The sequence below is a fragment of the Carettochelys insculpta genome, chromosome 3 (genome assembly GCF_033958435.1).
Source record: "Carettochelys insculpta isolate YL-2023 chromosome 3, ASM3395843v1, whole genome shotgun sequence".
NCBI lineage: Eukaryota > Metazoa > Chordata > Testudines > Carettochelyidae > Carettochelys > Carettochelys insculpta.
In genome coordinates, this window is record NC_134139.1 from 167,791,067 (window position 1) to 167,804,249 (window position 13,183).

General features: G+C 39.3%; 1 protein-coding gene across 1 annotated transcript in view; it reads left to right on the forward strand.

The window, feature by feature from the left end:
* The window catches only part of CSMD1 (CUB and Sushi multiple domains 1), a 1,701,396-nt gene that overhangs the window by 1,671,934 nt on the left and 16,279 nt on the right, over positions 1-13,183 (forward strand). The window contains exons 65-67 of the mRNA XM_074989136.1: positions 443-487; positions 8,746-8,907; positions 10,835-10,947. Coding sequence (XP_074845237.1) covers positions 443-487; positions 8,746-8,907; positions 10,835-10,947 — 320 coding nt within the window. The remainder of the gene's footprint in view (positions 1-442; positions 488-8,745; positions 8,908-10,834; positions 10,948-13,183) is intronic.

The following is a 13,183-nucleotide window of genomic DNA, read 5'->3' on the forward strand; positions in this document are numbered from 1 at the left end:
TGATGCTTCGTATCATATTGTCATGTGTTCTTATTGACTTAGATTACTATCTTTTTACTGGCTTGTGCTATAACCCTAGCATTTGCTACATTATTACACTTACACAGATACATAATTCATCCTCACTATAAGGCTCTCTCTTATAGCACTGGAGCTGATATAAAACAATAAAGTTTAGGACCGAATACATTAAATACCTCAGTAGCCAACTAATTTACCACAATAAAAGTGCTGATTTCCGAAGGGTTTTTTTGTTGGTTTGTTTTTGTTTTTTCCCCCCAGTGAATGTGTGGGGGTGTCTGGGTTTGAATCTGTATTAGTTTTAGTTATTTCTGCTGCAAATATAGGAGGGATTAATTGCTTCAATCAAACAATATGTTTTAGCATTCTATACAAGAATAAATATGTTCATAAGAATGATAATTTGTCTTTTTACTTGTAGGTAAAGGAGTGAGAGAAGTTAATGAAACAATAACTAAAACTCCAGGTTTGTATACCAGAACAGTTTTAGATCTAAATAAATTAAATTTATTTGAACCTTAGTATGTTATGGGTAGCAAAACTATTTCTAACAGTTAACTTAATTATTCCATTATTTATCATGAAGAAAGACAAATGTCCTGGATATTTATAAGAATAACTGGCACATAAAGCTTACTCTGAAATTCTTTCCATAATAGCATACTTTTTTTATATGTAGTGGTTTCTCATACAACACCAGCTTTTGGAGTGTTGTAAAAAGGCATTGTTAAATCAAAAGGATCATAGGCTTCATCTACACTAGCAAGTTCTTTCGAAATATTTTTCAAAAAAAGGGGACTCTTTCTAAAGATCCCATAGGGCGTCTACAAACAAAAAGGCTGTGGCCACACTTGGTCAAAACTTTGAAATGGCCATGCAAATGGCCATTTCAAAGATTACTAATGAGGTGCTGAATTGAATATTCAGCGCCTCATTAGCATTAGGATGCTTCTGGCCATGGCGCTATGAAAGCACGTCTTTCGAACGTGCGCAGCTCAGCACGGCTACATGGGGGTCCTTTTTGAAAGGACCCCATACATTTTGAAATCCCCTTATTGCCTTCAGCTGAGAGGAATAAGGGAATTTCAAAATGTGCAGGGTAGTTTCGAAAAGGACTCCTGTGTAGCCGCACCAAGCCACACATGTTCAAAAGTGGCGCTTTCGAAGCACCATGGCTAGAAGCATCCTAATGCTAATGAGGTGCTGCATATTCAATTCAGTGCCTCATTAGTAATCTTCGAAATGGCCATTTGCATGGCCATTTCAAAGTTTTGACCAAGTGTGGCCACAGCCAAAGTGTTCTTTCAAAGATAAATCGAAAGAATGCGGCACTCCTTTTGAAATCACTCTTCCTTTCCTGTTTCAGGAAGAATGTCCACTTTCAAAAGATTCTTTCAAAAAAAAAAAGGCTCCACAGGCCATTTTTTTTTGAAAGAGCAGTCCTCATGGGGCCTGATTTTTGAGTCCCTGGCCTATTCTTTCAAAAGAGTGGGGGCTGCGTGGATGCTCTCTTTTAAAAGAGCAGATGACTCTTTTGATCTGATTTTTTCTTTGTGGATTCATTATTTCAAACAAGTTCTTTTGGGAGACATCTCCTGGAAAGACTTCTTTGGAAAGATCTCTGTAGTGTACACATAACCATAGAGTATAAAGTAGACAGGAAGCAAGGAAAGATAGTTGTATATTGCAGTGTTCTAATAGAGAGCCTTATAATGAGGTTAGAATTCAGCTATATAAAGCTAGACTCAGACAAAATCCATCCAACTTTCATGTAGTTGGCTCTGGCAAGCCTCAAAAAATTACATTTTAGAATTTAGGTTGGCCTGCATGCCACGGAAGTTTCTGTGGATTTTTAACTGGTTTTGACCTAAATTTGATCATATGCATCTACCAGAAGTTATCTATGTCTATATCTGTCTTTGGAGAATGTTTTCAAGACAAATTTGTTATTGTGCACTTCTTCATATTCAAGTATTTTCAATTACTTATGGAACATGTTAGACTTGATTATTTTAACTGGGCTTTTTTTATATGGATAGAGTGTTTCACCTAGTAATTGAACTAAACCCCATGAAGAATAATAGGGGACCTTGTGCTTGCTGCTGAGCTTGCTGAAAGGAATGTCAACAGAGATCATAAATTAGTTAATTTCAACAATTTTTATAGCAATCACAATACTGTACAGTTGACGGTTCATTAATGCTAATTAATAATCTACCTTGTTTTGCTGGTGGCTCTTAGCTGCTCTTCACTGCACATCTAACATATGTGTTAATCAGCTACCACATGATCTGCTGTGTTTCACTGTTGAACTAAAATACAGCTCAAGTTTATTTAGAGGCCCTATATCGAATTATATTCACTAAGCAGTGTATTTCTACCTTTAATACAAACTGTTTCAGGTTATATATAGTCATTGTAGGTCACAGTTTTAAAATATATTTTATAATTATTTTTATAAAATCAGTGATTATTTTGGCATGCCACTAATTATAAAATTGCTCACTCAAACAATGCACAGTAAACAGTAATAAATGTGAACAAAGTTTTAAGACACATTTCTCTATTACTCATTTTTAATTAAAACATTTGAGTGTTTGAATTGTAGCATGTATCTGAGCTCTGCATATGGTTTTTGGACCACCTCTCTGCCTCAGTTCTCCACATAGCTTTCTATAAATTCCATTTGCAGCCACATCAGTTTTAAATATGATGTTACTCATACTGATGAATTTAGAGCCTGTGTATCATAGTGGGTTAGTTTAAATTCATGTCTTTGAATTTAAATGATGCTGACTATCTATGTGGAAAGGGTTGGTTTCCTCCTAGTTCTAGTTTATACTTGCAGTAATCATTAGCATTCATATGGTAGTTTAAGTCACTATAGAATCTTACGAACTTTATCTAATTAAGCCTCATATATATATAAAGTTTGCAAAAATAAACACTGGGCTAAGTCTTCAACCATGGCTTTTATTTTATTTTTCAAAAGTAATTACCAGAAAAATGCACTAAAGGAGCTGCCATGGATTTCCCCAGACAAAGCCAGTATAAGTGTCTCTATCCCAACTGCTTCTCTTCCTCACTGCCCTCACATAGCACAAGGGAAGGGGAGAAAGCTGCATAGCCTGGACTGGAAATGGGAGGGGCAGGCTAAAGTGCTTTGAGTTCCCCCTGATAGAACGCTATCTCAGTGACCCATATAGGACTGCTGCAGCTGCGTTTTGGCCCTCTGCCAGACCAATACTGAGGGAAAAGAAAAGTATCTTACAGTCACTTTTCCTCCCTTCTTCTGCTCAGCTGCACCAAAGCTGCATCCACACTGAGCCATAGTGCTGCTAACTTGATGCAAACGAGCAGTCTAGCAGTCACCTAGCACAGGTGATTTGAATATTTGTGCAAGATTTCCCTGCTGACAGAGGCTTCTGCTGGCAGAAAACAAGCAGTGCAGACATAGGTCTGCCAGCAAAACCCCTCTTCTTAGCAGCTCTTTATCCTTAATTTTTTCAAGGCATAAGGGGCTGCTGACAAAAGGGGGTTTTGCCAACTGAACCATGTCTGCTCTGCTTCTTTCCTGCTGGCAGCAGCCTCTGCTGGCAGAGAGATCATGAATGGACATGCAAATTAACCACATGAATATGAAAATAAGTGATCATTTGCATTTTCAAGACCACTCATTTGCATCAAGCTGCTGGCAGAATGGCTCAGTGTAGACATAGCCCAGGTATAAATTTGCTGCAGATGAAAATTGTGCCAATTGTATTATGCCAGCTAGAGTGACATTCTGTAATTAACAGCTTCTGCTCAACAGAAGGCTCTGGCTGTAATTGCAAGGGTTTTGAAGCTGAGGACTGAGGTATATTTTCAGCTCTCTCACTGGAAACTTGCACAGCTTGAAGAACTACTTCCTTTTGTTTCTCTTAAGCCTGTTGCTGATTACTTTCATTTGATGAGCCCTAGTTTTTGTGTTATGGGAACAAGTAAATAACTTTCTCTTGTTTATTTTCTTCACACCACTCATGATTGTATAGACCTTTATCATACGTCCCTTAGTCATCTCTTTTCTAAGCTGAAAAATGTCATATTATTAATTTCTCCTCAGATGGAAGCTGTTCCATACCCCTAATCATTTTTGTAGCCCTTTTCTGAAATATTTCCAATTCTAATATATCATCTTTGAAATGCAACGACTCTACCTCTGCACGCAGTACTCAGGATGCAGGCATTCCATGTATTTATATACAGGCAATATGATAGTTTCTGTTTTATTATAGATCCCTTTTTTAATGACTTCCAACATTTTATTTGCTTTTTTGATTGCTGCTGCACTTTGAGTGGATGTTTTCATAGAACTATGTATAATGACTTCAAGATCTCTCAAATAGTAACAGCTAATTTAGACCCTGTCATTCTATATGTATAGGTGGGATTATGTTTTTAACCTGCATTATTTTGCATTTATCAACATTTAATTTCATCAGTAATTTTATTGTCCACTCACCCCATTTTGTGAGATCCTTTCAAAAGTCTTCACAGTTTACTGTGAATTTAACTATCTCTAGCAAATGTGTATAATCTACAAATTTTACTCTTTTCTCCAGATCATTCATGAATGTATTGCATAAGATTGTCCCAGTAAATATTCCTAGGGGACACCACTATTTCTTCTCTCACTTCTGCAAACTGACCATTTATTCCTACCCTTTGTTTGATATCTTTCAACTGTTACCAATCAATGGCTGTGTCTACACTAGCACAAGACTTTGAAATGGCCATGCAAATGGCCATTTCGAAGTTTACTAATGAAGCACTGAAATACATATTCAGCGTCTCATTAGAGTGCTGGCAGCCGCAGCACTTCGCAATTGACGTGACTCGCAGCTGCTCTGCTTGTCCAGACGGGGCTCCTTTTCGAAAGGACCCCGACAACTTTGAAATCCCCTTATTCCTAACAGCAGATAGGAATAAGGGGATTTCAAAGTTGTCGGGGTCCTTTCGAAAAGGAGCCCCGTCTGGACAAGCTGTGTGGCTGCGAGCCGTGTCAATTTCGAAGTGCCATGACTGCCGACATTCTAATGAGGCGCTGAATATGTATTTCAGTGCTTCATTAGTAAACTTTGAAATGGCCATTTCAAAGTTTTGGGCTAGTGTAGACATAGCCAATGAGTGGACCTTCCTTCTTATCCCATGGCAGCCTTGTTTACTTCAGAGATTTTAGTGAGGGACCTTGCAAAAAGCTTTCTGAAAATCTAGGTACACTATAACAATGGGATACTTCTTGTTCACATGCTTGTTGACCCCCTCAAACAATTCCAGTAGATTGGTGAGCATGATTTCCTTGTAGAAAAGCCATGTTGACTCTACTGAACAAATTGTGTTCATTCAAGGGTCTCACTATTCTGTTCTGTACTATAGTTTCTTTCAACCAGTTTGCCTAGTAGTGAAGCTGGGTTTATAGGCCTATAATCCTCCAGTTATCTCATTGGTATAGAAGCTGATTGAAATGATAGTTTGCAAACCGCATTAGTAATTTTGCAAATTCACATTTTACTTCCTTCAGAACTCTTGCGAGAATTCCATCTAGTCCTGATGACTTATTACTGTCACTTCTCATTAAGTTCATATTTATAGCCAGTAATATTAGTACCAAGACATAATGAGAAGAGCCTGTTGGTGACATTGTTAGACAATTTATTGCTGGTGCCAGTCAATATTAAACCTGAAAAATGCATTCCTGCGATTTTTCTCGTGCTGTGTTACATTTATCAGAGAGGTAGCCAAGTTAGTCTGTATCTTGAAAAACAACAAGAAGTCCTGTGGGTCCTGTTAGTCTATAGGTTACCACTGGACTTCTTGTTGTATTACATTTAGAAAACTTAAATTTTTCCACACTCAGTACTTGGGTTGAAATGAAGTTATACACAAGCCAACTTGCAACTCATTTCATTCATGCATGTTGCTAGAGAGAACAACCTTAGCAATATTTATCCTCTAAAGAAATACACAAAACACAGGTAGTCACTGAAAGAGCTAAACCAGAGGAGAGTGAAATACAAAATTTTTCTAGCAGCAACGTCTGGTTGTCTGTTGGGCACCATCTGCGGGGTCCCAATGAATATGAGGTTACAATAGTTTCTTAGACTGTCATTTGGTCATGTTGCTATGAGAATGGGTAGCAGGGCCAACAGCCTTACTGGGCCCCTGGATAAGGTGTGTGTTGGAGCTGCTCTGCACCCTGGAAGGGGAAATGTCACAGTGGAAGGGGTGTGGCTGGGGGCAGCCAGCCCCCAAATGCTGCCCACACTGTGGCGTGCCTCATCCCAAAGACCTTACTGGTGCCTGGAATATTCTCCAGGTCCTTTTGTATCACTGGGCCCAGAGGCAGTTATACTCTCTTTGTCCCCCATTCTCCCCACACCAGTGGGCCTGAAACTGGGTTTCTACCTCTAATTTTTACATAGCTTTTAAAATCTTTCCCTATTTGCAATATCCCCTTAAAAGTTTTCAATGAAGTTTCTATAGTGTGAAAGCAGCCCAGAGTCATATGGAGTGTACGATGTCAGTTCACATACTGCCTTACCTGGCAGGGGCATTGTATGCTACACAGGTGAGAACAGGGATCCCTTCTCTCTGTACATAATATCATTGTCTTAAATCAGCCTTCCTCAGCCCAAAATCATTGGGACATAATATTGATGTCTTAAATCAGCCTTCCTCAGCCCCAAAACATTGCCAGATTGCACTGAGGGATGTGCATAATGGGAAACTGGGCATGTAGGAAGGTTATAAGCAGAAATGAAGATCTGAAAGAACATCTCTTCCACACAATCAAATATCTTTCCCCAGTGGATTGCCCCAAGCATCAGCTGTAGGGCCAATATTGTTCATCATCTTTATTCATGACTTGGATGCAGGGATGGATTGCATCTTCAGCGAATTTGTGGATGACACTAAGCTAGAAGGAGAGGTAAATATCTTGAAGGGTAGGGATAGGGTCAGAGTGACTTAGATAAATTGGAGGATTGGGCCCAAAGTAATCTGATGCAGTTCAACAAGGAGGAGTGCAGAGTCCTGCACTTGGGACAGAAGAATGTCAAGCATTGTTACAGGTTGGGGACCGACTGGTTAAGTGGCACTACAGCAGAAAAGGACCTGGGGATTACAGTGGATGAGAAGCTGGATGTGAGTCAACAATATGTCCTTGTAGCCAAGAAGGTTAATGGCATATTGAGCTGCATTAGGAGGAGCATTGCCAGCAGACCTAGAGAAGTTATTATTCCCCTCTATTTGGCACTAGTGAGGCCACATCTGGAGTGCTGCATCCAGTTCTCCCCCCCCCGCCCACTATAGAAAGGATGTAGATGCATTGGAACAAGTCCAGCAGAGGGCAATGAAAATGATTAGGGGGTTGGAGCACATGACCTATGAGGAGAAGCTGAGGGATCTATGCTTATTTTGTTTTCAGAAGAGAAGAATGAGGGGCAATTTGATAGCAGCTTTCAACTTCCTGAAGTGGGGTCTCTATAGAAGATGGAGATAAGCTGTTCTCAGTAGTGACTGATGGCAGAACAAGGAGCAATGGCATAAAGTTACAGAGCCTGAGCTGTAGGTTGGATATTAGGAAAAAAAAAACCTATTTCATCAGCAGGGGGTGAAGCACTGGAATGCATTCCCTAGAAAGATGGTAGAATCTCCATCCCTTGAGGTTTTTAAATCCCAGGTTAACAAAGTCCTGGCTGGGATGATTTAGATGGTGTTGATCATGCTTTAGCCAGGGGTCTGGACTAGATGGCTTCCTGAGCTCCTGCCCAGCCCAAGAAGTCTATGATTGAATTTGTTTTCTTCTTCTTTCATTTTTATGTGTTTTCTTATTTTTTCATTAGTGCAAAATACTAAAAGGTACTTCTCTCAAGTTGTCCACATCTTTGCCAAATATTTACTATTTATATTAAATGTATATTTATATTTAATAATTTAAAAATCCAGTAATCTCACTGAAACAAATAGCTGAGAGTAGGCTAGAGAGGAGGGAATAAAATCATCCAGGAAACTGAACAAAAATACCCATATCACACACATCTGCACTCATTAATCTCTGCCTAGCCTAAAAGCTGGAGAGAACAGATTCAGGCAATTTCAGACCAGGAGAAAAGTAAATTCCAAATACAACGGAATTTCAACTTGAATTGAAGGAGTTGCAGCCCTTGCACCTCCACTAGGAGTACCTAGTTGGTAGTCTGGCATGGGGAGGAAGTTGTTCTCTCATGTCATTTAAGGCTTTCCTCAAACATCATTTTGAACAGCACATGATGTTCACTGGCATGTAGTGCAGCTCACTGAAGACTAGTTTAATGTATACTTGCAGGGGAGACAGAACTTCCAGAAGAACAATACACTTCATCTTCTACTTTAGAACTTTCCTCTGTACAGATGTCATTTATGACTCTCCTTTTCTTCCCCCTTCAGTCCTGAGGAGAAAGTTTGCTAAGGCATATAGACTGATGCATTATAATGACTTTTATTATGTTAGGCAAGCATAATATCATGTGACACTATTCAGAAAATTAATTATATACATTATTTTTTAAACATATCTTTATGTACAAGCACTCAGAACAGTGTTTGGGTGCTTTAATGTAAAAATAAAGAAACGGGAAGATAATTTTACTTTATTTTTGGTTGGTGGTGCTTTACTCCCTTCTTATTTCTTGTTTGTTTATTTAGTTCCCTCAGATGTTTTTTTCATAAATTCATTGTGGAAGGGATTTTATGAGTACCTAGGGAAAAGGCATCCTGCTACTCTGACAGTCGACTGGTTCAACGCTACAAGCAGCAAGGTGAATGCCACATTCAGTGAATCGTCCAATGTACAACTTAAGCTATCAGGTAGGTTTAGAATTAAGTGCTAGAAATAGTGGTTTGATTGCTTTTTTAGTTCAGATTTATCATGTTTTCTGTTTCTGTAAACATTAAACACCAACATTAGAATCACACCAGTAACATCTTCAAATTGGTAAGATGAGTCATTTATGCATTATGTAAAATGAAAAATGTGACACATATAGGCCGCGTCCACACGTGCACACTACTTCGAAGTAGCGGCGCCAACTTCGAAATAGCACCTGTCACGGCTACACGTGTTGGGCGCTATTTCGAAGTTGAAATCGACGTTAGGCGGCGAGACGTCGAAGTCGCTCACCCCATGAGGGGATGGGAATAGCACCCTACTTCGAAGTTGAACGTCGAAGTAGGGCACGTGTAGACGATCCGCGTCCCGCAAAATCGAAATAGTGGGGTCCGCCATGGCGGCCATCAGCTGAGGGGTTGAGAGACGCTCTCTCTCCAGCCCCTGAGGGGCTCTATGGTCACCGTGTGCAGCAGCCCTTAGCCCAGGGCTTCTGGCTGCTGCTGCTGCAGCTGGGGATCCATGCTGCATGCACAGGGTCTGCAACCAGTTGTCGGCTCTGTGGATCTTGTGTTGTTTAGTGCAAGTGTGTCTGGGAGGGGCCCTTTAAGGGAGCGGCTTGCTGTTGAGTCTGCCCTGTGACTCTGTCTGCAGCTGTGCCTGGCACCCTTATTTCGATGTGTGCTACTTTGGTGTGTAGACATTCCCTCGCAGTGCCTATTTCGATGTGGTGCTGCCCAACGTCGAAGTTGAACATTGACATTGCCAGCCCTGGAGGACGTGTAGACGTTATGCATCGTAATAGCTTATTTCGATGTCGATACATCGAAATAAGCTATTTCGATGTAGCGTGCACGTGTAGATGTAGCCATATTGTCATTAAAAATCCTTTCAGTCTGTTTTGTGAGAGTAACAGCACAGTGTCCTGCTCTTTTTTTTTGCACAGGGGGCAGAGGGTTAGGTACATATTGTCAAGTTAAATTCTCACAGAGTTTCAAATAAGCATAGTATGTGTTTCATTGCATGTCCCAAACTGATATGTAGCATTGCCATGTGGTGGTAAAATGTTGTAATGCTAAACGTTGAAGGTGTTGTATTTCAGTGGAAGGCAAAGTGGTCTATACCATATATAGTTTGGTTACTGGTTTAGGACCTAGTAAGATCAAAAGTTTATAAAGGAATATGGTGGTTTTTTTATTTCCTTCTAAAGGAGAGACATCTTGTGCAAGATATTTTAAAGACACAGAATTGCAGTCTCTGCCCTGATGTGTAAATAGACAAGTGTGCATGAAACAGTAAAATTGATGTGCTGAGAAAACAACATGATGCTGGCAAACATCATGTTCGTCCACATATTTTTGTGCATCTAGGAGGTTCAGCTAAATGGAAAGGGAAGGAAAAGTGTGTGAGAGGAACAGAGAAGGAGAGGGTAAAAAAGGGAAGAAGATTGAAGCACACAGCCACTCAGCCTAAACCACAGAAAGTTCAGTCAAAACATTAGAAAAATTCTCTTGAGTGTCCAGAGGCCCTGATATTGGCTGCTTCTGCTACCAGCTGTACTCTCTGCTAGTCTCTTTTCTGCAGTTTTCTCCCCAAAGATACAGTGGGGAGGGGAGAAGAAAGGGAGCCTCTGCCTGAGTCCAAGTACCTCCAGAGTGGTGGAGTGTCCACCAAGGTGCTGGGGTGAGGGGTGGTTGGCCCCATTTTATTACCTCAGTCCCAGTTCAATGGTCTCTGATTTGGACACTACTAGAATATAAAGAATATCCTAGAACTTAAGGTATATATGTCATATCAAATGTGTTTCGCAATAGATACTTTGACCCATGGAACACGTTAGAATAATGTTTAAATGTTAACTATGTAGGATGACATTTAAAAACTTATTTTTCATTTTTCTCTTGGTAGGTGTTTACAAGAAAGAAGAAGCTCATTTGCTTTTGAAAGTGTTTCAGATTAAAGGACCTTCAGAAAGTTTTGTAAATAAATTTGAAAATAACAACTGGGCATTAGATGGCTATGTAAGTAAATCAGACTCTATAAATGTGTTTGCTTCATTCCTATGTCTAGTTCCTATGTCCTTTTTATTATGACTATTGATTACAGCAATATGTAGGACATGTCCATATTTTTTTCTTTTCCTAAGAAATATGTATACACTGTGTCCATATGCTCCATAGTGTTAACATTTCTGCAACACTTTAAAGAAGACGAAGTTTATTCATATACAGATATATGTATTTTCCAATTCTGTGGATGTTTTTAGAACAAACAGGTGATTTTTGTCTATCATAAATATCACCTTTTTTTGCTGAATAGCTAATCAATTGTACTGAATGAATGAGTTGATGACTGTGATTGTCCTTAGGAATGCAAAAATGAAATTATGATGTTACAGAAATATAGACTCATGATTGTGTGTTGATGCAGTTGTTGTCTTCCCTTATTAAGAAGTAACGTAGCTGACATTCAGATTCAGTAAAATCAATGTGTAGTTGTTATGTCGACATGTATAGCGAGATTTCCTGTATCTTGCATTTGATTTCACTTATCAATTTAAATGTCTTTTTGCAATGCCCTGGCATTTTTATGTTGCTTAATACTCAGTAGTGACTAGAGGTGGGCAAGTAATTTAGTTTTGATTTGGTTACAGGTGTCTAAATGAGAGAAAAATGCTTCAGGTAGATCTGAAATGGAAGGGTTTTTGTTTTGCTTTGTTTTGCTCTCTGAAAGAAAAAAAATTAAGAAATTCATTTTGATTGAAACAAAAAGTTTTATCAACCTGAAACCTATTTTCTGATATTTATTGCATTTTATTTCTGACTTTTTTTTATTTTCTATTCTGTTTTCCTTTAAAAATAAATCAAGACAAATTTTAAAAGGAAACATTATCTTGAAATTACTTTTTCAATTACACATTCATATGAAATTATTTGCCAAATTCAGTTCAAATTCACAAATATTTTCAGTGGACCCAAACTCATATTTTCAAATGTATTTATCTGGAAAATATATCCCACTTCTCGTGGCAACACTTAAAGATTTGTCAATTTTACTTTCAGCACATAAATAGTTTCCGCAGTCTCTGCAATGTTCCCATTTCCTTTTAAACACTTTTTACGGGAAGTACTCTGCATACTGGAAATGTCTAATAGTAATGGAGAGGTAGTCATGCTAGTCTATATACTGTCAAAACAAAAAGCAGTCAAGTAGCACTTTAAAGACTAGCAAAATAATTTATTAGGTGAGCTTTCATGGGACAGACCCACTTCTTCAGACCATAGCCAGACCAGAACAGACTCATATTTAAGACACAGAGAACCAAAAACAGTAATCAAGGAGGACAAATCAGAAAAAAAGATCAAGGTGAGCAAATCAGAGAGTGGAGGAGTCGGGGGAGGGGGGAGGTCAAGAATTAGGTTAAGCCAGGTATACAGACGAGCCCCTATAGTGACTCAGAAAATCCCCATCCTGGTTCAAACTACATGTTAATGTGCTGAATTTGAATATAAAAGACAGCTCGGCTGTTCCCCTTAGAATTGTGGTGCAAAATTTTTTTTTCAGTAACACGCATACCCTTAAGTCATTAACAGAATGGCCCACTCCATTAAAATGTTGACTAACTGGTTTGTGGATCTGGAGTGTTTGGATGTCTGTTTTGTGTCCATTAACCCTTTGTCTAAGGGAATTAGAAGTCTGTCCAATATACAAAGCATCTGGGCATTGTTGGCACACGATGGCATATATGATGTTAGTTGAGGAGCATGAGAAAGTGCCTGTGATTCTGTGAATAACCTGGTTAGGTCCAGTGATGGTAAAACAAATCAACAGGGCCAGATGAATACCCAGAGACGAGCTACTCCAAGATCGGCTCAAAAAAGCCAAGAACAGAACACCACTGATCATCACCTACAGCCCCCAACTCAAACCACTGCAACGAATTATTAAGGACCTACAACCTATTCTTAATCAGGATGCTACACTCCAGAAGGCCCTGGGTGACATGCCTGTTCTCTCCTACAGACAACCTCCCAACCTTATGAGGATCCTCACCAACAGCCACAGTCTATATCCCAGGAACACCAGTCCTGGAACCTTTCCTTGCAACAAAGCCCGCTGCCAGCTTTCTCCACATATCTTATCTGGAAATACCAACACTGGACCTAACCAGGTTATTCACAGAATCACGGGTAGTAGGTTCAAAACTAATAAAAGGAAATTTTTCTTCACACAGTGCACAGTCAACCTGTGGAACTC